This window comes from Poecilia formosa, unplaced genomic scaffold (assembly GCF_000485575.1).
Source record: "Poecilia formosa unplaced genomic scaffold, Poecilia_formosa-5.1.2 Scaffold1, whole genome shotgun sequence".
NCBI lineage: Eukaryota > Metazoa > Chordata > Actinopteri > Cyprinodontiformes > Poeciliidae > Poecilia > Poecilia formosa.
In genome coordinates this window covers 2,675,307-2,703,013 of record NW_006799940.1, presented here as the reverse complement: position 1 = coordinate 2,703,013, position 27,707 = coordinate 2,675,307, and the positions used below count along the sequence as shown (strand labels likewise).

Below are 27,707 nucleotides of genomic sequence, written 5' to 3'. Positions count from 1 at the left end.
CTAACATACATGTTTACTATAAAACATCCTTACTCTGTTGTCTTTTTCTGTGATTGCATTTGTTTATTTAATGTTGTTGATTATGTGATGTTATTTATTTCATAATTTTTTGAAACCTGCTGCATTTTAGTCTTAGTTTGGTAGAAGTAGTGAGTAGGTTTAGCATTCTGTTCATTCTTGCACAATTAGTATTCCAGCTGAGCATTTAAGGCTCATAAAATCCACTTTTATTAGTCGCAGCAGGATATAGTCGTTTTAAGCTCGAGGGCAGGTTCAAATGCATATTTACCCCTGTGATGTTTGGTGGCAGCAACACATGACATGGTGTTGGACTATGTAAAGACTCGAACTTCGTTATGACAAGACCGTTTGATTTAACCCCAAAAGTGTAAAATCAACCCTGTGATTTAAACGTCTAGTAAATAAATGGTTAAAATTCAAGCTAATTCTTTAAAGCTTTCATGTGCTAACAGTTAAGATGAAGGCAAGAGTTCAAAGGACACATACTATTTTACTTTACCACTGTATTTACACAAAAATGTAAAGCATTTTTTTATAGTTATGACATAATTAAGGATCACTAACTAAGTATGCAGTATAAAATTAAATAAACTGACTCAGCTATCGATTATACAATGGGCTTTTAGTTGGAGTTTACCTTTGAGGGAAATTCAAGCTTTTTTTTTTCCTCCTCAGACACTAGCAATGTGAGGAGACACAATAGGGTGTGTTTGCCGTCTCAGCTGGTCCTTGACGTTGGTTTGGTGTATAATAGTCCTAAGAGTGCAGATAAGTTGAGGTTTCAGAATAACTATTATCTGAGGGTTGTTCACCATGCTGAGTGTTTCCAAAGTGGAAGTAGAAAGCCAGATGAAAAAGTTTTGCAAGGAAGAAGGTTGTTATTCAGTTTTTCTTTCATTCAACTCTTTGATCCAGACAGTAAAAGGCACGTCAGCAGCAGAGGTACGTGAGGCTTTATTGAACTAGTTTCACATACTGAGCAGGTTTGACTGCATGTATTTGTACAAAACACCAAGAAAAATATCAATCTTTTAGAGTTTTCTCTTTTTTTCTGACAGCTCTTGATTATTTGTGATAGCAGTCCTGCTATCACTCATTTAAAGATTTTTAAATTTTTGTAAATGTATTTAAACTCTAAGTCTGCAGTGATCATGTAATGATACTTTCCATTCATTTACATTGTGCGTCTTCTGTCATTTCGCAATAAGGCACATATTCACATTAGTCAGACCCCATGCACTGTTTTCTGCATGATTGTCCCACAGTGTTTGATTGCCTGATTACACTTGCAATAATTTCTTACTAAGTGTGCGTCAGGCCCAGAGAATTCAGTTCACCTTATTTTGTGTTTTTAGATACAAGCAGTCTTTGTGAGAAAGACAAAGTACTACCTCTTTCTTCCTCCTTTTGAAAATATTCCCATAATAAACACTATCACCCACTTTAACAAAGTACCTTACAAACGTTAGTAAAGTAATGTTCACTTGAATCTCAACACAGAACACGATTGATAATTGTTAATAGCATGGTTTTAGGGCTGTTGAGCTGTATAAACTGATAAAAAAAAGAAAAAGTCAAGACACAGGCCACTGATGGCTACATAAGTGGTTTGTTGTGCAAGGAGCTGGCGTCTCGGTAACAGACAGAGAGGTTTATAAGTGTTGGCAGCAAGTAATGTGTTGGAGTCAAAACTGTGAGTGAAGGCGATCAGGTGTAGAGACACGCTACACAACATTGCCACTTGACTAAGGACACATCTACACAGCAGGCAAATGTGATCCATGCCGTTTTTTTTTTTGTTTTTTTTCTTTTTTTTGCCCCATATTTGACTTTTTTATTCAAGTCTAAGTGCCTCAATTCTAAACTTTTCACCACCCAAAAAATCCAATTTGTGCCACTTTCATATTTGGGTCTGTAGTCAGAATGGTCACGTTTTATTTTATCCAACTTTTACAAAATTGGCGTGAGACATGCATCATAATTCTCCACCTGAAGAAGCCAGGCGCTTTAGATCTGGATGTAAACAAAAGCTGGAGCGGTGATGACACTTTGGAAGGAGCTAATCAATGGGAAGACAACAAAGTACTTTTTTCCACTGCAAAAAGGCCAAGTGTTTCACTTGCTCTGTCATTCTGCTGTGCCTTAGTCATGTAATCAGAAAGCAACAAATGAAAAGGCCAAAACTCTGCAGAGACTAATCTCAAGACAGAAAAAGCCAAGTTTCCTTGGAAGGTTGGCTTATCAAGATAAATGATTGGTATTGCAAAAGCTTTAACCTGGACTGTCAGAAACAAAAGTGGGTAATATCATACAGCAGAACCTAGTATCCCATTCAATGGGGAAAAGAAATGAATCCATGAAAATGATAGAATGCTTTGGGACCAAGAGCCAAAATGGAAACAGAGAGCGAATCTAACTGCTCTCAAGCTTTCGCTGGCAGGATGTGAGCAGAGATTGATTCTTTTATTTCTTTCTTAGAACCAGCAAAATAATTTCCTCTTTTCTGCACAATTTAGTAAATGCGAACTAAATCTCAAATAAGATAGAAAAAATTCATCGTAGCAATGTGATCATAAAGTTGTTCCTTTGGAAAAAGGCTCAGCATAAAAAAGGTTACATAAAAATATGAATGAACATGAATGAGATACTTAATGTTAAGTGCGTCCCACGGGGCAATGAGCAATTTAGCTATCATGCGTCATTGTGTCCTGCTGTGAGATGATTGCAAACATGAGACCTTGAAGAGGGAAGTGTGCTGACCTCAATCACTCCAACACCTTACAAAGAAATAGGGTGACTGCTTGCATATTAGGAATTAATTCTGTTGTCCCGTCTCTGCCCTCGAGTCTACAGTGAAATCTTGATCTCTTAATGAGGCTTTGCTGTTCATCTCCTCCTACACAACCCCGCTGTTGTAGTCTTCGCTTTGTGTTCTTTTTTTCCCAAAAGAGGTTTACCATGAAATCTGGATCTCTGTCCCCACCTGCCCCTTCCCCCAAGGAACTTCCTTACTGTAGGAGGATGTGTGAGTGGAAATCTGTCTTTCTTGCTCGTCTCTCCATCCCTGGTTCACTGTGCTCACTGAGGATGGTGGGTGGGTGTGTTAAGATGGCAGGAGAACTGAAATGGAACTCCCAGATCTTACCACCTACATGCCGTTCTCTCATAAAAGCATCATTTCTTTTTAGTCTGGCTATCTGCCTTCTCCATGTCAGCACGGTTGTCAGGCTTTGTGTGATCTGCTGTGACTCATTCATCGTTCTTGAGAGTACTGATGCTGCTCTCCTTTCTTTGCAGATGCATTGGGGAGAGTATTTTTCTGTTGCTTTTATCTTGATGTATCCTTTCCTCAAACGGCTAATGACTTCATTTGGTTTCCTTGAGCATATTTGCTGAAAAATAGTTGTTAGCAATAAAGTGTGGGAATGGGAGTTCATCCTGTGGTTTAATGGAATAAATTCTTCCATGAGGGAGGAGTGAGGGCTATTTTTCAGTGATGCGATGCACCTACTGCCAGCTTTACAGTGGAATTCTCCACTGCTGGTTGTAGTGGTTTACAACGGGGTCTTTATAAATCTTAATAGAAATTTGCATTGCAGAAGAGTTATGAAAAAGGAAATTCAGATCATAAGCTTGATGTGTTTTGGTTTACATTACCAAACAAATTTAATATTGATTGCAGTATGGATGCCAAAATGCTCATGTACCTTTAGAACATTGAAATTATATTGAAAAAACTAAATGGTGGAAGCAGAATTTAGCTGACCTATTTTGACTTTTGTTTTTGTGTCATATTTAATGTAATAAGATGAAAACAATTCTGGATTAACATCCCAAAGATACAGTTTATGTCTCGACTTGATCACTTCAGCATGTCAAATGCTTAAAGTAGCTGTCATTAGGGGCAGGCCATTTTAGTATAGCTTATTTTTACCAGGCCATATTAATAATTATGAGAATTACAATTTAGTGATGAAAATCAAATCTGAAAATGTTTGAGAATTCCAAAATGTGACCGTATTGTTTGGATTGTTGCTTTTTTTCCATTGTCGCTTCCAAGCCAGTGTCAAATATTTCTATATTGGAAAATATAATTGCTGTGTGCTGTTTATTTGTACAACTACCCCATTTGAATCTAAGTTTTATGTTTTGTGAGCAGTTTAATGTTTGTAGGGCTCTGACTGAGTAAAGTAAAACATGTCTCATCAAAAAGACATATCATTTGGTAAGAGTTGAAGTCCATGTCATCCATCCTGACAACTTTTCCTACTTAATTAAGCTGAAAAATATTTTATCACTTGGAGGCACAAAAGAAATGTGTATGGAGCAATGAACTTTCAGACCAAAATGGCTAAAGAATCACTTAGTATGAGCAAAGAAAAACTGAGCTGGCAACACCACAGGAAACGTTACATACTGCTTTGATTCAAGATCATTCTGTATATTTTGCACCCTATACCAATGCACAGATAATTCATATAGAAGATCAACATCATAGCAAGTGCACATACTCTATAGATGAGATATGACTTGATGTTTCACAAAAACATAAAAAGAAGAAGCACGACAGAAGCTTAACAGTATGCTTTGATAAAGTATCTTTCAAAGAAGAAACCTCTATCTTAAAGCCTATTTGCTCTAAAGCCTTAAGGCACAGTTGTCAAGCACTAGTCCTCGAGGACCAGAGTCCTGCAACTTTAAGATGTGTCTCTGCTTCAACACACCTAAATCAAATGAGTAAGTCATTAGCAGAGCTCTGTGCAACTTGACAGTCTTGGAGACAATTCAAGATTTAATAAAGGTGAATTGGACCAGGGGCAGTTCTAAAAGTTGCAGGACACTGGCTCTTGAGGATTTGAGTTTTACGCCCCTGGGTTACCAAGCATGCACAGACAGAAGTGCACATTACTTTATTTTAGTACACAATTTCATGTATTCCTGGGTTGTCTTTAAACATCGTCAGACCTTGGGATGACAACCTTTCATCTTCCACAAAATTAAAGCGACTTAGCTCAATGTGGCTCTGATGGACATAGACAGTTCTCATATTTGCTAAATACTTTACCTTGTCAACAAGTAAATGGTTGTAATGTCTTTATCCCCCCCGTCTGGAAACCTCCCATCTGGACTGTCAAAGCAGAAAAATAACAGAATTTATTGCGGTTGATGGGTGTCAAATAATTTCTCTTTACAGAGACAGATAATATTCTCCTTGTGTATTTTCAGATCCCTTGGTGTTTAGATGCAATGGAGGATCAACACTTTACTGAGTGATATTGTATTCTGTGAAAATTTCTACAAGCCTCATTTACAGATGTGATTTTTTTTAACTGTCCCATAGCTCTCACCAAGCTGTTGACTTTGCAGTCTTTTAAATGATAAAGTTAAAAATGAACTTCAATTGTACTGTAAATCACTGTAAATAGGCCACCTGTCCAAAGTGTATCCCTCTTCTAAGTTCTGGTAAACAGGGACAGGAATTTGTGATATTATTATTATTTTTTTTTCCATTCCACACAATAATACTTTTGTTTTATGTTTAGCTACCTTCCTGTTTTTCTAAATCCTCCTGCTGTTTGCTAGATTTAAACCTATCGGCATGGATGTGGTACCTGATATTTACAGTGGTGGACTAATGCTTTCACTTTTTTTTTAGTTTTATTGACCAGGGCTATTTCCTGCCTAACTACATTCACCCCCTCCATGAACATGCTGAAAAGTTTTTACATACTGTTCCAAAGTTTCTCACATCACTTTAAAAGATCATGATTATAATGAAGCTTATATGACTCATTGTCAGGATTTGCATATCTGCATTACAAAAATACCTTTTTTTCCAACATAGATTGTTTTTGTTTTTTTGTTTGTTGTTGTTTTATAATCCCACTGAGGATAATCCTGCTATCAACCATTACACCTACTTTGATTTAAGGTCAACAAAATAAGCTTAAAATGCAGTAATTATGCAATGTTGTTGGTAAGGCATCATAAGTAATGTGAACCCATTATGTGAGACAGTGTGTATTTCTGAGTCACCAGTTTGTCAGTAAGCACATTCAGCCTATTATTATCCAATTCCTTATAGCTCTTAAACACATAAAGATACACAAATAAATGTGATCTTTCTGTCTGTAGATATGTGGTTATGTTGAGGTTTACCAGTTAAACATTGCATTATATGCAGACAAAGTCAAGGATCTGTTTTCACTTATTTTTTCACCCTCTTGGCAACAACTCTATCTTTATAGAAAATATAAAATTGTTTAAGATCATTTCTGCACTTTTGCACTCGAGGAATCATAAACATAACACGACTTTGAACTTAATGTTCTATTTAGCCTCAGATGTCAGGCTGAATGGGTCAAAGTGTAGAAATAGACTGTCCAATCAGTCATTATGCCAATGAAGGATAAGGTTTTCATTATATTGATGTAAAACTGTTCTGTGTTGTTTTAGGGAAAGAACCAATGAATATTAAGTGTCTCCGGTGTAGTAAAGTGATTGTTGTCAGTATGAGCTGCACTGCAGCACAAAACCCCCTGGAGGTTTTTTTTTTTCCCATTTTGCTTATCTCCCTCACTGGATCATTGGCTCAAACTTGAGTTTGTCACATGAGGTTATTGTTGCATAGTAAGAACAAACTGAAAATGCTGTGTTCATCAAAATGACAGTCTGATCTGTAATTTCTTTACTTTTGTTCTTGTTTAAGCCATCTACCTCTTACCTATTGATAATTTAGGCAATGACAGACTACAAAACTCAAGAGGTAAACCAGTTCTATGGCGATATACACAAAACATACAGAACGCCGTTGATTAGATATCCTTAATTTCTTGATGGGGAAGAGATTTCAGTAAGACAGTATTGCAATGACAATATCGACTACAATCAGTCCACATTTTCAAATCTATTTTTCTGTCTTTGTTTCCAACACACTTTGTAAGCTCAAGCATCTCTGCCAAAAAACATGAAATAAGGGCATTAAAGGTACTAAAAGTTTATCCTACAGGCAAAATATATTATTGACATGGTAGATATCCAACAAAATCTTGCAACCTTTTAGGTATTACCCATATGCCCACCAAATAAGTATAGCAATTTAAATGGGAACATTTTCTTTTTTTGAAACTTCTTCCATTACTAAAGTTGGAACAAATGCATCGATTTAAAATATTTGATGCCCTTGCTACAGTTGGATCAGTAGTTGATGTTTTTTTATAGTAAAGACAACGTTGTGTTACTATACACCTCTGCCGTTTCCCCTGGGTTTGTCAGGTATGCTGCTGTGTGATTTTTGTGACTCAGTTGTCTAGGTTGATGTTACTGGATGTAGTGAAATCCGTCTGGTCCAGTCATCAGGAGCTTAATGATTTGCTCTTTTCTTGTCCTCAACCTGGTCTGTCGGGTTACAGATTTGGATCTCTCCATCATGTGTCATCGGACAACAGATAAGGGCTTAGTTTCAGAGCTAGACGGATTTAAAGATAGTATCATGCTTGCGCTTAGAAGTGTAAGCCTTCTGGTTTTCTTAAAGCTTACTTATTTTTGGTTTATGTCCAAGGTTGTTGCCAGGCTCTTTGGCTGGAACTGAGTTTATAAAATAATCTAATTTAATCTGTTTCCACCTAAAACTTTCAGCTACCATCTGTGTCTGTTAGTTTTCCTTAACAGAAACTATGTCTTCTTTTTTTTCAGCTCCTCGAAGGCAGCTTCACTTCCCAAGTCAGCCATGAAGTCGATGGACTGATCTTCCAGCCGTGTGGGGTAAGTCACCATCCATGTTTGGCAGTTTGTCATTTGTCAACACACAAGTTGAATGTCTTTTGCTGATTTTTCTCACTTCGGGGTTCTACATGAGTATCAGACAGCTTGTCATTACCAGCAGCTATTTGTCACTTTCTGCACCAGGACTTGTCCCTATGTCATTGCAGAGTAAAACCACACTCTTACCACCTTCACATACACGGACCTCTATGTGAGACATTAAATCAGAGATATGGAGGTTTGTGTTACGATGGAAGTGGCCTTGACGGAAAGTCTGATTTACTTTGTTTTAGAACAGCAGAAAATCACTTTTATCTCCTGACAGTAATGCTATTGCACTGTTCTTCCACTGCGATGGACCCGGGAGCCTATATTTCTTTGTGCAACACATGAATAAATCTGCATAACATTAGTGAAAGAAGGAGCTGAAGTGAGTTTTTTTGCACATTATCCTCTGTTTTACCTTGATGTTAATCAGCTCTGTACTGTCTCTTCTATACTTTGAATGCTGCAGTAAAGTTCAATTTACATGGTCATTTGCTTCAATCTACGGCAGTTTAATTATGACACTTTATAGGTGAGAAAACATGTAAATCTCTTTTATAAGCTGACATAATTTTCTGAACTCTTAATTGATATATTTGCCAAAGTACCAAAGTCTTCTGAAATCTTTATGGCTTCTTCCAATGTTGCCATTTATAAGATCCATCCATCCATCTATTTATAAATACATGCATACATACATCCATGCATAATATGGCATAATATGCTCAAGCTTAGATAAGCTGATCCAACTCCTTCTCTCCAATGATTGCAAAAGGGATTGGTTTGAAACTATTAATATAATATATAATATAATTATATATTAATAAGCATTGATGAGACCCGAACTAGATACCCTCCTCTCCACAACTTCAGACCACCTCAGTAAGTGTGCAATGGCTAAACTGATGCACATTTCCATGGCGAAGCTTTTTTAAATCTTTGATTCAGTCCAGACTTGTGATTAAACTATCCATTGTTAGAAAAAAAGTCTTGACAAAATACTATAAGGACATAAACAGAATAGAAAAATAGTATATCAGAGCATGTGCAAAAGTATACATACGGTTACTATGTTTTCACGGTGTTGAGAAAGTGCCTCCTGGGAAAAACTCCTTTAATCAATCAATCAATCAAGCAATCAGTCAAATTTCATTTGTATAGCACATTTCAGCAGCAAGGCATTTCAAAGAGCTTTACATAATTAAAATAAAATCAGCATGTGAGAAAGAGATTTAAAAAACAATTAAAACGTTTATTGTTAATTAAAATATTTATTGTAATATAAACCTAGCTTAAATCTGAGTTGGTCATTAACAATGAAAATAGGACAAGAAATGTCTCGCGTGAATCAAATCCAGTAGATTTCCAATTAAGCAACCCATACTGTAGGAATAACTGGAGCAATGTATTCAGAGTCTGGACTATTGCTTCTCTGACCAAGGGAATGTCGAACATCTCGACATTGAGTAATCTATAGGACTTTAGCACATTTAGGGAATTTCAATCAGCTCTTTTGATTGAAATTCAACAGATGCTCTTTAGCATTTTTTTTAATTACTGCCCTTATTTGCCTCCCTGGTTTCCCCTGGAATCAGATCATCATTAGATCATAGCATGATGATTAGCACTGCACTTTCACTTCCTGCTGTTACGTGCCATGGAAAGGATTAAGTAGCAATCAAACAAGCAATTAAAGCTTCTCTGCAGCTTGTGCCATATGGAGACTGTTCACTCATAAGCATAGCTTTCTGAAATGTACTAATAATTATTTAAAAAATGCAGAGCAAGCAAGCTGCATCTTAAATCATACATAACTGTAAGCAGGATAGTTAGGAATACGAGACCTTACACTATTGCCAGAAGGGGTTTCTTGCTTAGAGATTTGAAATTCAGATTAAAAGACATAGAAAGTACGATCTACTAATAGGGGTTTAATAAGATTTTGTGGGCCGCCGCCCGAGATTTCATAATGTAATTATAGCACAGTATTTCTCATCAAAATCTTGGCTGATTTCTTTCTTTTTTTTATAAATGTCACACAAGCAATCTTTGCCTCCAATGTGAATTAACCTACAAGAAACTCACACCTTCCTGAGGTTTTTGTATATAGTCCTTTTCACTGCAGACATGAGTCACATTGAATTATTTTAAAAAATAAAATATACAAGTCCAAGACCGTGGTGTTCTGCACTGTGAAAAGGTGGACTGCACCGTCTCGGTTCAGGGTTAGTCTCTGCCTCAAGCAGAGGAGTTTAAATATCTCGGTGTTGTCTTCACCAGAGATGGGATAAAACGAGAGCTTGACAGACGGATTGGATTTTCATCTGCAGTGATGTGGAGTATGCTCCAGTCTGTCGTGGTGAAGAAAAAGCTTAGCCCAAAAGCAAACCTCTCTCCTTCTTTTAGAGATTTTCCAAGCACATCCCATGGGGACTAGACCCAGGGAAAACCCCAGAACCCACTGGAGGGACTGTATATCTCACCTGGGAACAGATCCCCCCATGAGCTGGAGCGTGTTGCTGGGGTTTCCTCCTGGACCTGTTGCCTCCACAACCTGAGCTCAGATACGCAAAAGACAGAGAACATATAATAACATCTGCGATTTTTAAAGGGATTCATTTCAGATCTAGAAAATGCCAGTGTTTCTTCTCACATTCTGTGGCTGTGCTTCTTGAAATTTCAGGCTGATCTGGTTATGTTACTTATTTTACAACTCAACTCTGTGCGCTTTATTTGGTTTTCAGAGATTTAGTGGGTAATTATCGCTGTCATTTTGGGTTTCACAGCGAGGTAGCAACAGTTCTCGGGAGAGCCGTGCAATGAAAGTTAGCCAAAGCTTGCTTACCCATCTGCATTTTCTGTCCACTATAACAGAGAGACCATCTGCGTTTGCCTCTCCCCCAGGCTCTTTAACTAATGCCACAGTCAGGCTCAATATACATCTCAGTTCTGCAACTCCTGATGCTCTGTTGTCAGTTTGGTAAAATATAATGTTTTCCCTCTTTTTACTGCTGCGTTTTGATTAGTTTGTTGTGTCCGTTCCCCCACATGAAGAAAACCAATTAGATTTGGTTCTGTTACTTCCACACTTGATTACATTCTAAAAGTGTACGATTATTGGTGTCTAATTTAGCTGCAAATTGTTTGGCATTATGTCTAAAAGAAAAAGTTTTGGAGAGTGTACAGACTGTTCAATCCTGGGAAGAAAGCAGAATTAGATTTAGAGCAGTACCATGTTGTTTGCCCCTGATGTGATTTTGTGTTGTCCTCTGTAACCTCTCTGAATTTTATAGATCGTAACTAATAGAGCCAGAGACAGGGCTCTCCAAAGAGTGGCAGGCTGTTAAATGTTAGAATGTATGTGTCTGAGCATTTACTAGATCTGCAGTTAAAATGGCAACATCCTCATCAGCATCCCGGTTAGGGATTAGGAATTTGCTGTCAAACAGAGTTTTCGGATTAGCTGCGGCAGCTTTGTTTCAGCGACCTGAAATGATTGCTGTTCGTCAAACGGGAGCGGAACGGGCAAGGGCAACAAGGCAGACATTCTGTCGATGAGAAATCTGATTGCATAGACAGGCCGTTGTTCAGACAAGTCAATTTTGCTGTCAGGTGCCTTTTATCATTCCCCTGATATTATTCTCGACTTTGAATTGGACAGAAGTTCTTTTATCTCACTGCAAGGCTGTGGCTATTTCTCTCTTCATCTGAGAAATTAGTGCTATTTGGCCATTGTTCAGACTCCCCACTAAGAAGTTCATAATCACAATGATTACTGATTAAATCATCATCATTATAAAGTTTCATGCAAACCAAATAAAAAAAGAAAAAAGACAGATGGTTGGGTCTGGACCTGAAAACCCTGAAGGAATAATAATACTGAATAGACCTCTACCTGTAAAATACAGTCATATACAAAAGAAACTTGGCAAATTCAAATATTGAAACTGTGACAATTTTCTAGCAGTTTTTAATTCTTAAACTAATAAAGATAGTAGCTCCTCAAACCACCTTCAGCAGCAGGAACCTGAATTATTTTCTGTATGACTTCATGAAACACGTAGAGATAATTTGGGCTCAATCTTCGTTATAATCATAATTCCTTCATTTCAGTTCACCTCAGCTCTCGTAAGGTCCAACCTCAGCACTTCAGTTCAGTTTAGCTCTGGACTTAGACTTTTTTCTGCACAGAACCAGATTTCTCCTGCCCATTCAGTGATTGAATGGACAGAAGTTCCTCCAAAGTGCTTACATGTAAGTCACGTGCAGTTTAATTTATTTAAATAAATAAATGCCTGCATCACATCTACACACAATTCTATCTACATATCTTAGCACCATTCGTGCTTTAATCAAATCACCAGTGTTTGCATATGAGGGTCTAATCCTTTGAAAAACAGACTTATTTTTATGACTCCTTGTTGAAAGAAATTGCCTTGATATGCCACCTTATGTAAATAAGTGGTTTTTGAATCATTCAGAGCAGTGGGAGCTAGAATATTGGTTTTTAGGGAGCTCTTAGTGCTACCCCCTAGTGTGAGCATTTGATGTTCAGCATTTGGCAGCACATTTCTCCTGTGGGGGATTCCAGAGCTCTACAGTGTTGGCCTCTTTTGTAAGATGTGATGTCCGCTGCTTTTGTTTGTTGAGTTTAATCAGTCTTATAGGCCAGAGACACATTGGCTCTCATGCTTTAGTGCTGTCTCATTTTCACATAAGTGTCACCCAGGGGGAAGTGACCACCCACAGATAAACCAATATGCATTTCTGTCATCATACCTGTTGTAGATGTTACCAGTAAAAAATGTTTTAATTTGAATTTAAGCTTTATTCAGAGTACATTTAAAATGTGAGTAACTTGTACATCATCAAGCATTAGATGTTGAATTGCTTAGCAATTTTACAGATAATTAGTGTACATGTGTGGCAAACCATAACATTTTCAGTACTAAAACTTACAGTTTAATCATTGCAAAAATATTAATATACGACTCAAGTAATCCAAGGCATTTCAGTTGCATCATTAAGATGTAAAAATAGCCCTTCGACAGTTTGGGGACTTACAATGTTTGTGTTTTGTGTATTTAGGCTTTATGTATGTTTTCATGTAGACACTGCAGTGCCTTTGTGGTGAATTGTGAATTGTTTTTGTTTACTTTTGTTGATGTCTACATAAAATCAATAAAAAAATAAATAAGTAAAAAAGATGCAAAATTTAGGCACTTGTGCACTGGAGGACACAGAAAATGAGAACTGATGAGAATATGTGTGGCATGCAACGAAGCTAAGGAGCATTACATCATTCAGATGGTTACACATTTCCATGGTTGAATACTGAAAATAGCACTTTGAGATTTCTGCAAAAAAAAAAAAAAAAACAGCTTATGTAATCAAATATTTTTAAAGCAAAATTTGCCCTCGTTGATTGAAATATTTCTTCATACCGAAGCTTTGACGATGGTCTTCCACATTAAGTTGAAAAGAAGGAGATAGTTGATTGAATGTTTCCAGAAAAGTCTGTAACCCTGATAAATGGAGAAAGAATTTGGAGAAATATTTGATGCTGAGGCTTGATGGAGGCCAACATGAGTAATTTAGCATGACATAATAAATCCTTGATTATTCCAATTTTATTGGTGTTATCCATTTATGTACCAGCTCTCCCTCATTTTGTAACAATGTTTAATCAGGTTATGTTTATAGGTGATTATAATTCTGGCATTTGCTTATGATAATTTTATAATTTATGGTTACTCCTAGTTTGCTTAATTGGTCATCTTGATCATTTTAAAGTAAGAACATTCTCTCTTTCACTACAAGGAAATGTATTACCTTGCGTTTTTTTCTGAAAATATAATTTTGAATATATTCGCTTCATCCTAAGTAAATTTTAAAACTACAAGTTTGTGACTAAATTACTGTTTATAATATTTTAAAATGCATTATTAATGTTGCAAAATATGATTGTGGTGGACTCTTGGAGATTTGGTAAACTGTACAATTTGAAGGGCATTGAATCCATACTGTGCATCCCAGTAATATGTTTCAGGAATTGAATAAAACTCTCCTACTGAGATATATTGACTGAGATTAAAAAATAAAAAAAAACATCACCAGGGTAAATAGACAAAGTGATGCACAGTAAAATGTGTGTTCTGTAAAAGAAACAGCTAATTTATTGAAAAATCACTAAATTACAATAAAGAGGAACGGGCACTGATTCTTATAAATGCATATATTCTTCTAAATGTATGACCCACTATTCTTTAAATTACCTCTTTTCACGGCTAATACAACAGTTTGATATTGTTTTTTTTTTTTTTATCACTTTCACCATTAGCAGTCAATAATATGTACAGCCTCAAGTCTTTGATTTTTGTTCCTCCTTAAATCCTTACACTTGTGTGGTGTTAATCTCTTCTGTTGTGAATGGGATTTAGGCTGGTCTCGAGGTTAATCTCAGCAGGGGGTTCTTGAAATGAATGTCCATTAATATGGGTACAAAGGTTACCTCCACACCGGCGGTTGCTGGATGCTATCTCGGCAAACACATGGTGTCCTTGAAATGTGTTTTCTTTGTTTCAGCAGCATTGAATAAATTCTGAATTGATAAGACAACCATTGCTGCAGATGATGAAACCGCTTCTAAGAACTGTCCAGATGGTAATCTCAGTGTAAAGACTTGAAAGAAGAATGTTTGCTTTCTTGTTTTTGGCAGATCATTTAAACTGTGCAATAGAAAATCTCAGTAAGTATCCAAGCTGTGATATGTTTGCTGCTGGTGATTAGATTATTTGACAAATTCAGTTGTTTTTTGTTATGTAGGTGACCACATCACTAGGTTAATGTGCATTTTTCTTGGCTTAGATATCTCTTACACCTGATTTACCTCATGGTTTACTCATTAGGTTTTCTATTTCCCCATGTTCTCTTATTGTTTATCACAAGATATAGCTGTTCTGCTGCGCCAGGGTGCACCAGAACCTTGGCTCAAAGGTCCCCATGGTGCCAGTGGGGTTCTCAAATAAACCCTATGCAGCGTCTGGGCTGAAACTGAGGGACTGCTCGTCTCCTAGGAACAGATTTATTGGACTTTTGTTGCCTTTTGTGTGTAATCCACAGCCCTCTTGAACATTACGTCTGCCCTGCAGCAAAAGCTGCTATTGAAATGAGGCTTAAAAAAATATTTTAATCAAAGGAGTTTTCCAGTAAGCCCTCTGGAAAACTTGTTTTGCTCCTATGTAATCAGCAATTCTATGAATCTTTTGTTGATTAAAATTGCTTAATAATGTAATAGGGAACATATTTTTTATGCGACAGCGTTTTTCCATCAATCATGCCGTCTAATATTTATGGATTACAGTTTCAGATGTTGCCTGAATGAAATAAGCTTTCTATAGCTGTGAGTTTCTTCACTGATTTGGTTTAATAGACTTTGAATTTCTCCGAAAACGCAAATTATCCCTAACAAAAGTGAATTAAAAGCTCAATATTTAACATGCATTTGTATTTTGTTGATGGTAATATTTATTTGACCTTAAGAAGGGTTTGCAAAAACAGTGCAGCTGTTTCAGGGAAAGAACGAGCATGCTCTCTGAATATAACTAGACTTGTAATATCCTGGCAATATTACAAGACTAGTTATTTTAGTCATTGCATGAAGGCAAATGTATTATAAAACACCATAAAGATACCTCAAAGATGTGCCACTTCTACTCAAATGTTGCAATTCCCCTAAAATAGCTTTGCATCATTTATGTAATGCATGCAGACACACTATCTACACCAGTAAAAATTCACTCACCATTGCATGTTAAATGCTTGGTACCTGACATGGCAGGAGACGCTCTGCTTTACTGTTAAATTTAGCTAATGATCGTTTGAACCTCTCTTTTCCTTTTTACTTTTGCTGTTTCCTTTTTAGGGGTCGCCACATTGAGTCCTCCTCCATCTAACTCTGTTTTCTGCATCCTCTGTTCTCATTCTAACATCCTTCTACCAATATTCCCAGTGCTCTTCTGCACAGGTCCAAGCCGTCTCAGACTGGCCTGTCTAACTTTATCTCCCAGTCGTTTAACCTGCGCTGTACCTCTGGTGACCTCGTTGTTAATCCTGTCTGTCCTTGTCACTCCCAAGGAGAACCTCAGCATCTTCAGCTCCTCCACTTCCAGTTCTGTCTCCCGTCTAGATTATTTGAACCCCTAACAGCAATAATAGATTGAGTAAAGAATATTGACCTTTTAACCTCGTATCTTCTGGTGATAATTATTAACTGGGGGGAAAATAGAAGCGCAGTAGCACACTGTAAATTTTATTCTTTTTATCGTAATACACATACTATGTATAACAGGCCACATTAAAAGCAGCACATAGTTTATAGATATTTACTGATGTGACAAAAGTTGATATTTGACAAAATGTACTTCATTTATTATCATTTAGACTTCTGTAAAATATCCTATTAGATTAACCCACATATACAGCAGTTGAAGCCATTGATAACAAAACCTCCCGTATCAGTCCTTGCAGCACTGAACACTTTTTTGTTGTTATTATTTGGGCAGTTAACTCTAACAGTTATTCATATTCTCTTTTTATGAACATTTAAGTTCTTCAACATTCTGATTCATTAAGTTGAATCAGTGCAATGAATAATGATTTGTCAGTCATAGAAAGCATGTTAACACCAATCAGGTGATTCCATAGAGCTGGAACCTTTGCATGCATTAGACGATCTGAAGAATGACATATCACTCAGATTATGTGATCTGATCACAGATACTGTTTATCTTCAGAATGTATTAAATGAGACCACTTTAAAGATTGCAAGTTTGGATTTGAATTGCATTTTCCTAAAAATAGCCTTCTGACATTTTAATCTCTGCACTGAATTCTGCAGAGCAAAAAAACAACAACAAAAAAACAGATGTGAATATTCTCCAGTTTTTTGTTTACTTCATGTCTCTTTTTAAATCAATAAAAGCTAAATTTCCTCCAGAGGAAACATTGATTGTGTTAGATCAATTACACCTCTCCATTTCTCAACTTTAAAAAGAAATTCACATCACTGTTGGGGGGGATGTTTGATAACTTGTAGCATAGTTTATGATCTCATCCCTCCCTGTGTTCTCATTTGTCTCTTTTACCTGGCTTTCTTCTCACCTGCAGAGGTTTCAAATCAGGTGAGTTGATAGTGATGCAAAAAAAAAAAAGAAAGAAATAACTGCAGGTTTGGTTAGGCAAAATCCAAGCTGAGGTTGTAACTCTTAACATTTTTGCAGAGCCTTAGCTCTTGAAAACGCCCCTGTTGTTTTTATATATTTATTTATTCATGCTTTTTTTTTTTTTTTTTGCACAAATTGCACAAACCATTCCACCTTTATAGCACTGCTGTTCAGCTATAGTTCCTCTGATGATGCCCCTGCTGCAGCTGTTCAGTCATATTCTTTCCGTGATGAGAGGTGCTGGGCCATTAATGTTTGTGTAGGCAGTGCAGGGATGTTCTCTGTGGTGTCGTATTGGATGAATTTGGATTTTTTTTTCTATAGATAACGCTTTGTGAATCAAAATACTATGTGATATTTTTATTGCTGTAAATTCAATATTTATCTTGATCCAAAAAAAAAAAAAAAGGTTTTAAAGAGCTCGGCTGGAGTCGATTTTTTTATGCTAACACAGTAAGAGCTCCTTTGCCACCTACTATCACCTCATGCTGGATTCTGTGAAAGCTTTTACTATGAAAATATTGAATTTGACACAAGTTGTCAGTTCATTGATGCACTTTTATTTCCGTATTGCTGATTTCAATAGAGCTAGAAAAAGGTTGAAGAAATGTTGCAGCTTGGTATGTTATTTGAAATACATAAACCCAGTTAGGATAGCCAATAGTTCCTGGGACAAATGGTGTGTTTGGTCTTTCAGTATTGTTAACTTCATATTGTAAAACTAACTAAAATCAAACTGCATTACATTTTTTATAACTTCTTTGTTTTGATCCCTTATAAGTTTTTTTTTAATTGTTGACTATCACTACTTTTTGTTATTCTTCCATTAAGTATCAAACAGATTTCATATTGTCACTTTCCTAAAATATATAGTTTTTATTTTGCCAAAAGCATTTTTGCAAAGAAAGAAGTGGTGATATTTTTGCCAAAACAACTGTTGGCAAAAAATTATTTATGCCATTATTTTTGGAAGATGATGATATTTGACATCAGATACACTTGTTATACATTTACGTTATTTTTCTATGAAAGATTATTTGGGCTTTTGTAAAATAAAAGGAAAAACAATAATTGAAGGATGACTAATCAATCATTTCTGAGGGTTTTTTTGTTTTGTTTTACAAATTTCTGACTACAGTGTCAGGAAATATCTCTGTTTTAATATTGGAAATGTATGTCTTTTATCACGAAAGATTTAGTAATTGCTAATTCAAGATTTCAAAACCAGATTTTATCCCAGTTTTTTTCTTGTAAATATGTGAAATGATTCTCAACATTTAGAGTTCTTTGGCAGAAATGTGTTTTTCTGAGCCCAAATGTCTTTACTTTATCTACAACGAGGCTAATAACCCGTCATATTTTGCTTTCAGAAGTGAAATAAGACATTTGCTAATGTATTATCTGGATGCTTCCATTTTTTCCCCTCACACTCTGAAAGTCGAAGCCCCTGACATTCTGATTTGAAACAGCAGGTAATTTCTATGCAGTGGCACCTCATTACTTGAAAATGAATGTGATAGACGAGAGATATGCTCCTGACGGCAAGGTCGACACAGACGGTCGCTTCAGTAATAAACTTTTTTTATATGCGATCACTTATTGACTAGACTAACAATAGTAATGAAAGAGCAAGTGCATCAGGCAACACATTTTCATTTAGAAATGAATTTGAAGGCTGTCTGTTGATTCTACCTGCAGTCTGATAGGCCTTTCATAAAGTTGTTGCCATGGTTCCTCTGGCATGGACTCATTTTGAGAAGATATCACTGTAGTTTAAAGTGGTAGCATACATATTTTAGCACACAGGGTTGAGAACAAACCTGAATAGATCCTCTGGGACTTTTAGTTCATGCTGTTGACAACTTTTAAATATTTTTTGAGTTTGTGGGGCTCTTTATTTGCATCACATTGTGTGATTTGAATTTGAAATGCTACATAGCCTCCATGTAAAGCATTGAAACTGCCGCTGAAGCTTACAGAAATTTTGATTTGATGGCATCAACTAGCTATAAAAAAAAAAGATGGTTGCATGTTTACCACCGAGTTGCATCACCTCATATATTCAGAATAGTGTTTGGAAGCTGATTTTCCAAATTATTAAACTTTTCTACTTCTATTCATTATATTCAGCTCAGCAGTTTGAGGCATTTTTTGTATTTTGTTGTTGTTGTACAAAGTACTGTCAATTTTGCATCACTGTTACTAATCAGAGGTATTTCAATTCATTTGCTGATACAAAATCCCAGTTATATGCTAAAAAAGTGAATGCTGTGAATGCTTGAAAGATCCCTTTCAAAAATAATTTATTTCAGTGTTTTTGAATTCAGGGTTTGCTCATAAACTCTTGGGCATAAAATCATACATTTAAATTTTAATCTCTAGGTCAATTGGTTTTATTTGGTTGAGGGAAAGCTGTGTGAAAGTGCCTTGAGTTTTATATAATCCAGAAAACACAACAGCTCCACAAAATCCGGTTTTCTGTGTTTCTTCTGCCTTAGTGGCCTAACTTTCCACCCGCTTTCCACAGGGGCATACGAGGGCCGAGTCTAGACCCTCTTTACTTTTTCATGCGCTATGACAGTGCAGGTCCTCCTGAGGAATCTTGTCTGTTTTCTCACACGTTCCCTCGCAGGAGACTTCTGTTACCTGGCAACCTGACAGTGACAGAATTTGGTCATCTGTTCCCGCCTCCACCCGTCGTCATGCCTTTACATTCCTCATGTTTCAGTGCGCTTGATTCACGTCCTTCGAAATGTCAGGCGCACATGAATAATCCAAGCGGCAGAAGGAAGGATGCGGTCTCGTACTGTACGCCGGTGCACGGTGAAACATAGTTGTGATGTAAAACCTGGAGTCAGGGTGAATCATTGTGCATAAATATTTGTATTAATCTATTTCAGCCAGACATTACGCCGACAGGACTTGTTAGTAGAGAGTCCATTTCATAGGGGTTTTCTTTAACTTTCGCCCCCAAAAAAAGTCCTTCAGCGATTTGGTTCTTCACCGTGTTCATGTGTCAAATTGTCGCTGATGTTTTCTGGAAAATCAAATCCGTTCTACAGTGTTAAATTTGTTGTCCTTTCCACAGAGGTACAAAGCTGGGAGGTGTGACGACATCCTCAAGTGGAAGCCCCCCAACCTCAACTCTGTGGACTTTCGCCTCAAGATCACCAAAGTCGGAGGAGAGGGGTGAGTGGCTGTTGCCAGGACAACGCTTTGCCTGACAAATCCAATAGCACCTATCATTTCGTTACACAACAGGGTGTGCACACTGAGAAAGCTGCTCTTACATGCACACATATATTAAAAGCTGTGGATACAGCTGTCCTAAAACCACGTTAAATTTCTCTGACGTTAAAACTTTCTTTTTCATTTCATGTCTTTTCTTCCCCCTTGGGGTTTAATTTCTTCCTTTGCAGTACAGCCACACTCTGACAAAGATAACTTCTGTCTCCATCGTTGCCTGTGTGGACCCGTTTGCCATCTTGTGTCGGGCACTTTTTACTTTGCTGTACAAGCTTTGTCCTTCTAGTTCTTTCAATTTTGTGTGACATTAATTATTCATTTCCAGTACTGCAGATTCAAGCCCTGCTCCTGATAAACATAACTGCAGAAAAGCAATTTGGTTGTTAAAAAGATAATCAGAACCTGAAAGATATTTTGGACCACACAAATACGCTTTGGAATCTAGAAATGCGAAGCTATTGTAAAAGTAGGAAATGTGTCAAAACTTTATGTGACGAGGTGCTCTTTAGCAATTCTAATAATGGAATATGTCAATAGCGGATGATTACGAAGTATATAGTCTGGATTAAAAAGCTATGCATTCTCAATGTTGACGGGAGAACCTCCTGAACAGCATGGAGGAAAATGTAGCAATTTCTTTAGAAGACTTTTTTTAGTCAATTTTTTATATGAAATATGGGAGATGCATGAAAACAGTATTATCTCTCTACAGTAGAGATATGACATTTACTGCAGTTCTTGCCTTAAACTGTGGATTCCACTAGACGTCAGATCTGCCTGTACTCAGTAATTCATAAGGAAAGCATTATTTTCTTAACAGACAATTCAAATAACAAAGTCTGAGCCACAAAATAGGACAAACATTCTTTCAGTCTCTACTCTGCTGTTCCTCCTGCATGATGACAATCACTTGAGGACAGAAACAAAGTGTAAACCAGATGTTTCGACGCAGTAACAGCAGAATAATGCAGCGGATTCTGTTCAGTTGGGATGAGGATGCCAACAATTTTCACCACCTTCATTTTAGTTTAGTTCATCTTCACTCTGCATGTTTGAATTTGGTGTTAAGTGAATTTGCTGATACAAATGATACAGGTGAGGCTGAATTGGTAGGCCTGAAAAACAGTCCTTTCACCAGCCACTTCTTTAGGTACACTGCTTGTTAACACAACTAGTTAATCTATCACGTCTCGGCAAAATAAAAGCTTTAGGGATCTAAACAGGATAAGCACAACTGGCTGAAGTTAATGCTGTTTGGAGGTAATTTGGCAGAATCCAATATGGTTGTTGGAGCCTAAAGTGCTGATCTGCTGAATGTTCAAAGAATGGACTGAGTGGTTCGAGACATGTTGATTTTTGTTTTTTATCTGCACGGTAAATTAAACCACTAGTGCATTTGAGCACAACCCCAAGTAACCAATAGTCTGGCTGTTCAGCAGACTACTCTTTTCTGCCGACTCAGAGCACCATATTGTCCCCTGTTGTCTGAGTTGTTGTCATCTTTCCTCTGAGAGCCTTTTGACCTCTGTGACTGTTCCAGCTCTTTAGCCATGAGTGAGCCCACCTCCATTTACCAACAACATACTCCGAGGATGACACCAGGGCACAGCCGCTCATTCTACTCGAAAGACGGCCAGCCTGTTAGCGTCTTTACTCCTCCCCTGTGTGTGGGAGAACACAGACAATCATTGTTGCCATTTCAGATCTTTTTGATATTTTCCCAAAAGATAAATTTTGCTGGCAGAGTACCGATCGCCACGACTTGCTTAGTATCGGTGTAGGCTTTCAGATCTCTGCTTAGTTGCTGTCTGGAAGGGAGAGATGGACAGACTTGTTTGGAGGTAACAACTGTTTATTCATCAGCCCACACAGTCAATCCTTGAGCACATCTTGTTGCACCACTGAGGCATACAGCCTTGAAAGTTTTATTACCTTCCCTGAAAGCACGCACAGAGGCAGACAGTGATTATTGTGTGGCAGTAGGAGGGAAGAAATGGAAAAGGATAAAATGGAAATATTGAGCAATTGCAGAGACATTGCCAGAATCCTAATTAAGGATGGTGCCTAAAAGTATTGTATAGATTTCTGGATTCATTACTAATTTTGGCCAGCATTCCCTCAGAAAGCAGGATGAGTAATGGTTATATCATAGTTCAATAGATGCACTGGGATTTTAGGAGCTTGGGTAGCTTGAATTACCTCTCCCAAGGCTGTTGCCCAAAGCTTCTCGCACCACCTTTCTATTCCGAGGAATCATTTCCATTACAGCATCGTGATCCATATTTAGTCTATAGGATTCTAGTCAAGTTCATGCCCTGTAAAAGCATTAAGGTGAGCTTCATCACAGAGTGAATTCAAAACCTTGCCTCCAAAGTGAATGAAATTAGAAAATTGAGAAGAGGCTGGAAGATTGAGGGAGATTTTTTATGCTCCAGTTTTTCTAACACAGCAAAGAAGGATTCGATTTGTAAAACGTAAGATGGCGAGAGAGATGGGTTTCTGACATTCATGCAATCTAGCAGAATCCTGCAGAACAAATCTGGAGCCAGACTTTGAAGTCTCTGCCATTATGAATAGATTGACTTCAATCACTGCAGACTTGTAGTTCAAGCCAGGTCTTGATCACAGAGAATCACATTTTTTAGGATTTTGTGTCGTGTTATACAAGGGCATAGCAACATTGTGTGCGTTTAAACATTTATAGGATGATTATTGAAGAGTCAATAGTTTAATAGTACATATTTGATAATACTTTACATCTATAGATACAAATGCAGGGTTTTGATTGAGGCCATAGACTTTATGTTCTACCAACTACGGTTTTCATACCTGATGGTAAATGAATGATCTAGTCTGCTTCCTTTTCTTTTACATCGCCTTTTACATTGACATTCAAGATGAATTATGGGGGGAAGAAAATCTTAGCTGATGCTTCACTGATGTTTTGAGGAGCACGAGTTTGATGACATGACCTCAAAATTCTCCAGCTCTCATTTCAGTCAAGCAGCTGTGATATGTGCTGGAGAAATAATCCATGAAATCTCTACCTTTCAACTTACACGACTGAGTCAGGGTTGTTTTTGTAGAGAAAGGGCCACCAACACACCATTAGGCACGTAATGACACTTTCTGGTGCTGGAAGTAATTAGATAGTGTTCAAAAAATGGCTTAATAAAAACCAATCTCCAGCTGAAAGCCATCAGTTAAAATGCCTGTGCCTCTGAAAGGTAATTTGCCTGATAAATGTTGGTAGACGAAAGATGTTTAAACCTTTTAAAAGCAAAGGTGCAACAAAAATAGCAAGAAAACTTTACTATTACTTTAGTAGGCTAATCATTTAAAGTGGCTCCACCTTGAGCATCAGCTCTCCATTATTATTCTCTAACTGAAAGTGCACTTAACGCTGTGTACTGCAGGTAAGACTCTGAATATTTATGCCTCTCTCAACGCAGCCTAGAAACCCGGTGTTATACGCATGATCATGACTCCAAAGTGTTATACTCCTTCAACTGTAAAGCAGTTAGATGATGCTGTATGGTTTTATTCCCCAAAATTTTTATTTGAATCATATTTTGTTTATTGTCTGTTTAATTTTACTTTGATAATGGATTTGCTTAAGCAGCCTGATGAATCCTCAGCCCGAGATATTTACTGGTGTTTACCCACGTATTGTTTACAACAATTTATCTCGACCTTTCTTCAAAGAAAGCGGATGTTTTCATGTCATTTCAAATAGTTGCGTTTTGTGTGCAAGTTGAACGTTACGCAGTGAAAGAGCTTGCAAACGTCCACACAGCAAGCTTCTTCCGGTGAGGCTTTCTTGATTTAGCCCCATTTGTTTCAGTCTGTATTCCAATCCCTTTGGGAAAACCTCATGGACTTACTGTTGTTTAAGAGAAGCTGTCAAAATGAAGGTAATTTTGTTGTTTGTGAGTGCTGCAGATTCCTGAAGCCCTAGAGGGGCTGTTCAGCTATTGATGGAAATGGACTTGGCTTGGCACTGGACAAAGCACATTAAAATATGCCTATTTGGCCCCCTTAATGTCTACTGCTGCTTCCTTCCTCCCCTTGCTAGCTATCATTACGCAGGAAGGGGGTGAGAGCGGCTGGGAGGACGGTCTCCGATTTCAGCTCCATTTGAGATCTGAGAATTAGCTGGACCAGACTGCGGAGCTGCCCTGTTGTTTAGATGTCCATTTGGCTTTGCATCCCCCTCTATTTTGATGCTAAAAATGGGTAACTAATATAAAACCTGTGTCAGTGTTTGTAGAAACAGTGCCTGAAATAAGCTGCAGCGACAATTAGTTGTATTTTTATGGTGGGCAGGGGAAGCAAACCCTGCGATTAAGACATCTGTTGGTAATCTGGGAGGTACAAACGGTTTGTTCTGGAAATATTTGGAAATTGACTTGGTTGTTGTTGTTTTGGCCATCGCTGCCAGTTTTGACATATCACATAAGAATTGATTTTAAGTCTCTTGGGGGGATAGTTTCAGTTCCTGTCTAGTCTCCTATGTGTTATCTCTCTTTAGAAAGGTTCCCATTGCATAAACCATTATTTCAGCAGAGAAACAATTTCAGATTCATCTTTAGGCAGTGACAAAAACACTATTTGTTCCCACTTTATTGGAACAAATAGTTAACAACATTTTGAACCCACAAAAAAAGCTATTATCTACAAACTGGCCTTACAGTAATTTGATTAACCAAAGAATGATGCTTCTCTGAGGTCCTGAGGTCCTATCTTTATTAGATTTTTCCTTTTTTATGGAATAATTTTAGGTACTCTTTGTCTCTTGTAAACACTTTTAGGTTTTGATTCATTTAGCTCACAGCCTTTCATAATTCCTCATTTTTTCTTTGAGGGCAATGCACATTTTCTATTAATGAATCTTAGTGACTATTTCTTTGTGAACTTTTAGCCTACACAGCTGCTCTTGTTTGGACCAAAACACTATTTTGTTCAGTTGAGGCCAAAATAATTTAGGATCAAAGCAATCTGCAGTTTACCTTTCTTCTTATTCATAGTAATATTAATGTTCTGGAGCAGCCTGGCTTCTGTCCTCATTAGAATGTAATAGAGAATGTTAATATTACCTGAAGCTAAATATTAAGGTAATAGTGAGGAGGCCTTCCAGCCTCAAAGATTTTGAGCTCATCACTAAAGGGAAACATTCAAAAAGTTGCTCTGCAATTAGAAAAAGAGTTTTATTTCTGTGATGCAAATTAAAATTTATTGAAAAAAGACTAAAGATGTTTTTATGTGCCAAATTAATTAAAAAGAAAATTAAAAACATAAAAAATAACAGTCCTTTAAGATATTTTTCTTTGAAGAGATAACTCTTAATTTCTATCAATTTCTATTGAGATTGAATGAACATAATTTTAAATCTACAGTTTAAGGACATGAATAGTTTTGTGATTAATTGTAGCTTTGGCATTTGTGTTGTATCTAAAATGATAGGAAGTCTTGGAAGTTGATCTAGGAATGCTAATTTGTTTCTCATCAATGTTTTTTTCCACTTAAAATATGAAAAATTAGGACCCTTGTTAAAACCCAAGCACTTCTAAGCGTAGATGATGTGAGTCATTGTAGCTTATAACCACAGTTTGTTCCATAAGGTTATAAAAATGCTCAGTTTTATGCCTGTCATAGCAGCTGGTGGGATGAAATTGATGAAGGGTCGAAACAAAACATTTATTTACACACATATTACCTCCAACTTTGCTTTCTGTTTGATTTTACAACTTGGAATTCAGTATAAACTGCTGGTTTAATTTGTAGCTTCTTTGCCCAGGAGGGGTTAATAGGTCTGCGTTAAGTTACAGAGACAAAAATAACCCCTCTGTTAGTGTTTAGGTAAGATAATTGCTCCAAACAGCAGTGAGACATTAAAACCCTTTCAGAAATCATACTCAATGTCACTGTAAAACATCACACAAAAGCCTTTTTATTGTTCCAGAACAAGTTGATGTTTGTTTCATCCATCTAAGGAACACAGATCATGCTTCACAACCTGACCTTTTTCTCTTTTTGCTTTTGAGAATTTTTGTTTTCTTGGCATTCAAGTCCTTCACCTACTGTACGTTTTAATCTCATTAAAGTTTTGAGACCAGTACTCCAAAAGCCGGTATTCTCTGTTCTTTGTGTTGCAGTGCTGTACTGTAAACATGCCCATACTGTAGTTCACTCTGTGGGTAGAGGGACATCAAGCTGTGCAGACACACAGAAGGGCTCAGTGAGGTGTAATCTCACATCCTTTATCATTCTGTTACTAGCTGGTAAATGGAAGTGGAGTAGTGGTTTCTTTCCAACGCTGTTAACACTCACATACTTCAGTGTTGAGATCCTGCACTGGGGGGGAGTTGCTGGTGTTAACCGTGATCTTTTTGCCTTTCCAGGCTGTTACCACAGACCGTCGGCTTGCTCTACGTTGGAAACTACGATAGACCCTTTGCAACGATGAGGGTGAGGACATAAATGTGTTGCTTTGTTGGATTCATCTTCATGCTGGCGGTCCTCCACCTTCCGCTCTGTTTTGAAGTTAACCGCTTTTAATTTAAAAGTTTGTGCTGAGTCAGCCGATTCATTTGATTTGCCTAAATGATTTTTCTTTCATGAGAAGCTCATTGCAATGTCATTATGAAAAAATGATTATATTGCTATACTGACATCAATAATGCCAGCAAACGCAAAGCTGTACACATTTGGTGTTGTTACAGCCACAATCTTAGATGTGTTTTTTGGAATTTTTTGTGATGCAGCAACATGATATAACACATGAATATCTTTGGATCAGACCCATTTCTTTATAGTCTGGCTGTATTTTATGGTGTAGGTGATTCTTAGCCCCAAAGTGAAGTTATCTGCAGTTTTTAACAGGTTTTAATTCCAAATTTGATCTGTATTTAGCTTCAGTCATCATCTTTAATAATAATAATAATCATCATCATCTCAGAGGCCTTCACAGAAAGGCTGTTTTTATACTGACAAGATTGACTATTTATTAAAAAGGTTAACTTCTGAAGCTTTTGATTTGACTGTGTTTTACTTAGAGGTGTCAGAATAAATGCGTTCCACAGTTATACATTAATCTGCTTCTGTCCACCTCATAAAAACAACAAAACATTTTTAAGTTTCTGGTTGTAACATGGCAAAACATTAAAATAAAATGTTATTTTGCTTTTTGAGCCTTCCCAATAAGGCATTCTACCAACAATAATAGTGCATTGTCATAGAAGAAGAAACATATTTGCACAAATACTCTTTAATATGCTCTTTTCATATGAAAAATATAAATATATGGACTACAGGTTTAATGTGCTTTTGAAAAAGCTACGTTTTGCCACACATCTCTACAATATTTAATATAACCTAACTGCTGTTTGACTTTGCAAGAGGTTTAGA

General features: G+C 37.0%; 1 protein-coding gene across 1 annotated transcript in view; it reads left to right on the top strand.

Annotated features, from left to right (window-relative positions):
• rngtt (RNA guanylyltransferase and 5'-phosphatase) overlaps positions 1-27,707 on the top strand; it is an 83,970-nt gene that overhangs the window by 44,475 nt on the left and 11,788 nt on the right. Inside the window, exons 12-14 of the mRNA XM_007545199.2 lie at positions 7,717-7,785; positions 20,143-20,243; positions 26,702-26,768. Coding sequence (XP_007545261.1) covers positions 7,717-7,785; positions 20,143-20,243; positions 26,702-26,768 — 237 coding nt within the window. The remainder of the gene's footprint in view (positions 1-7,716; positions 7,786-20,142; positions 20,244-26,701; positions 26,769-27,707) is intronic.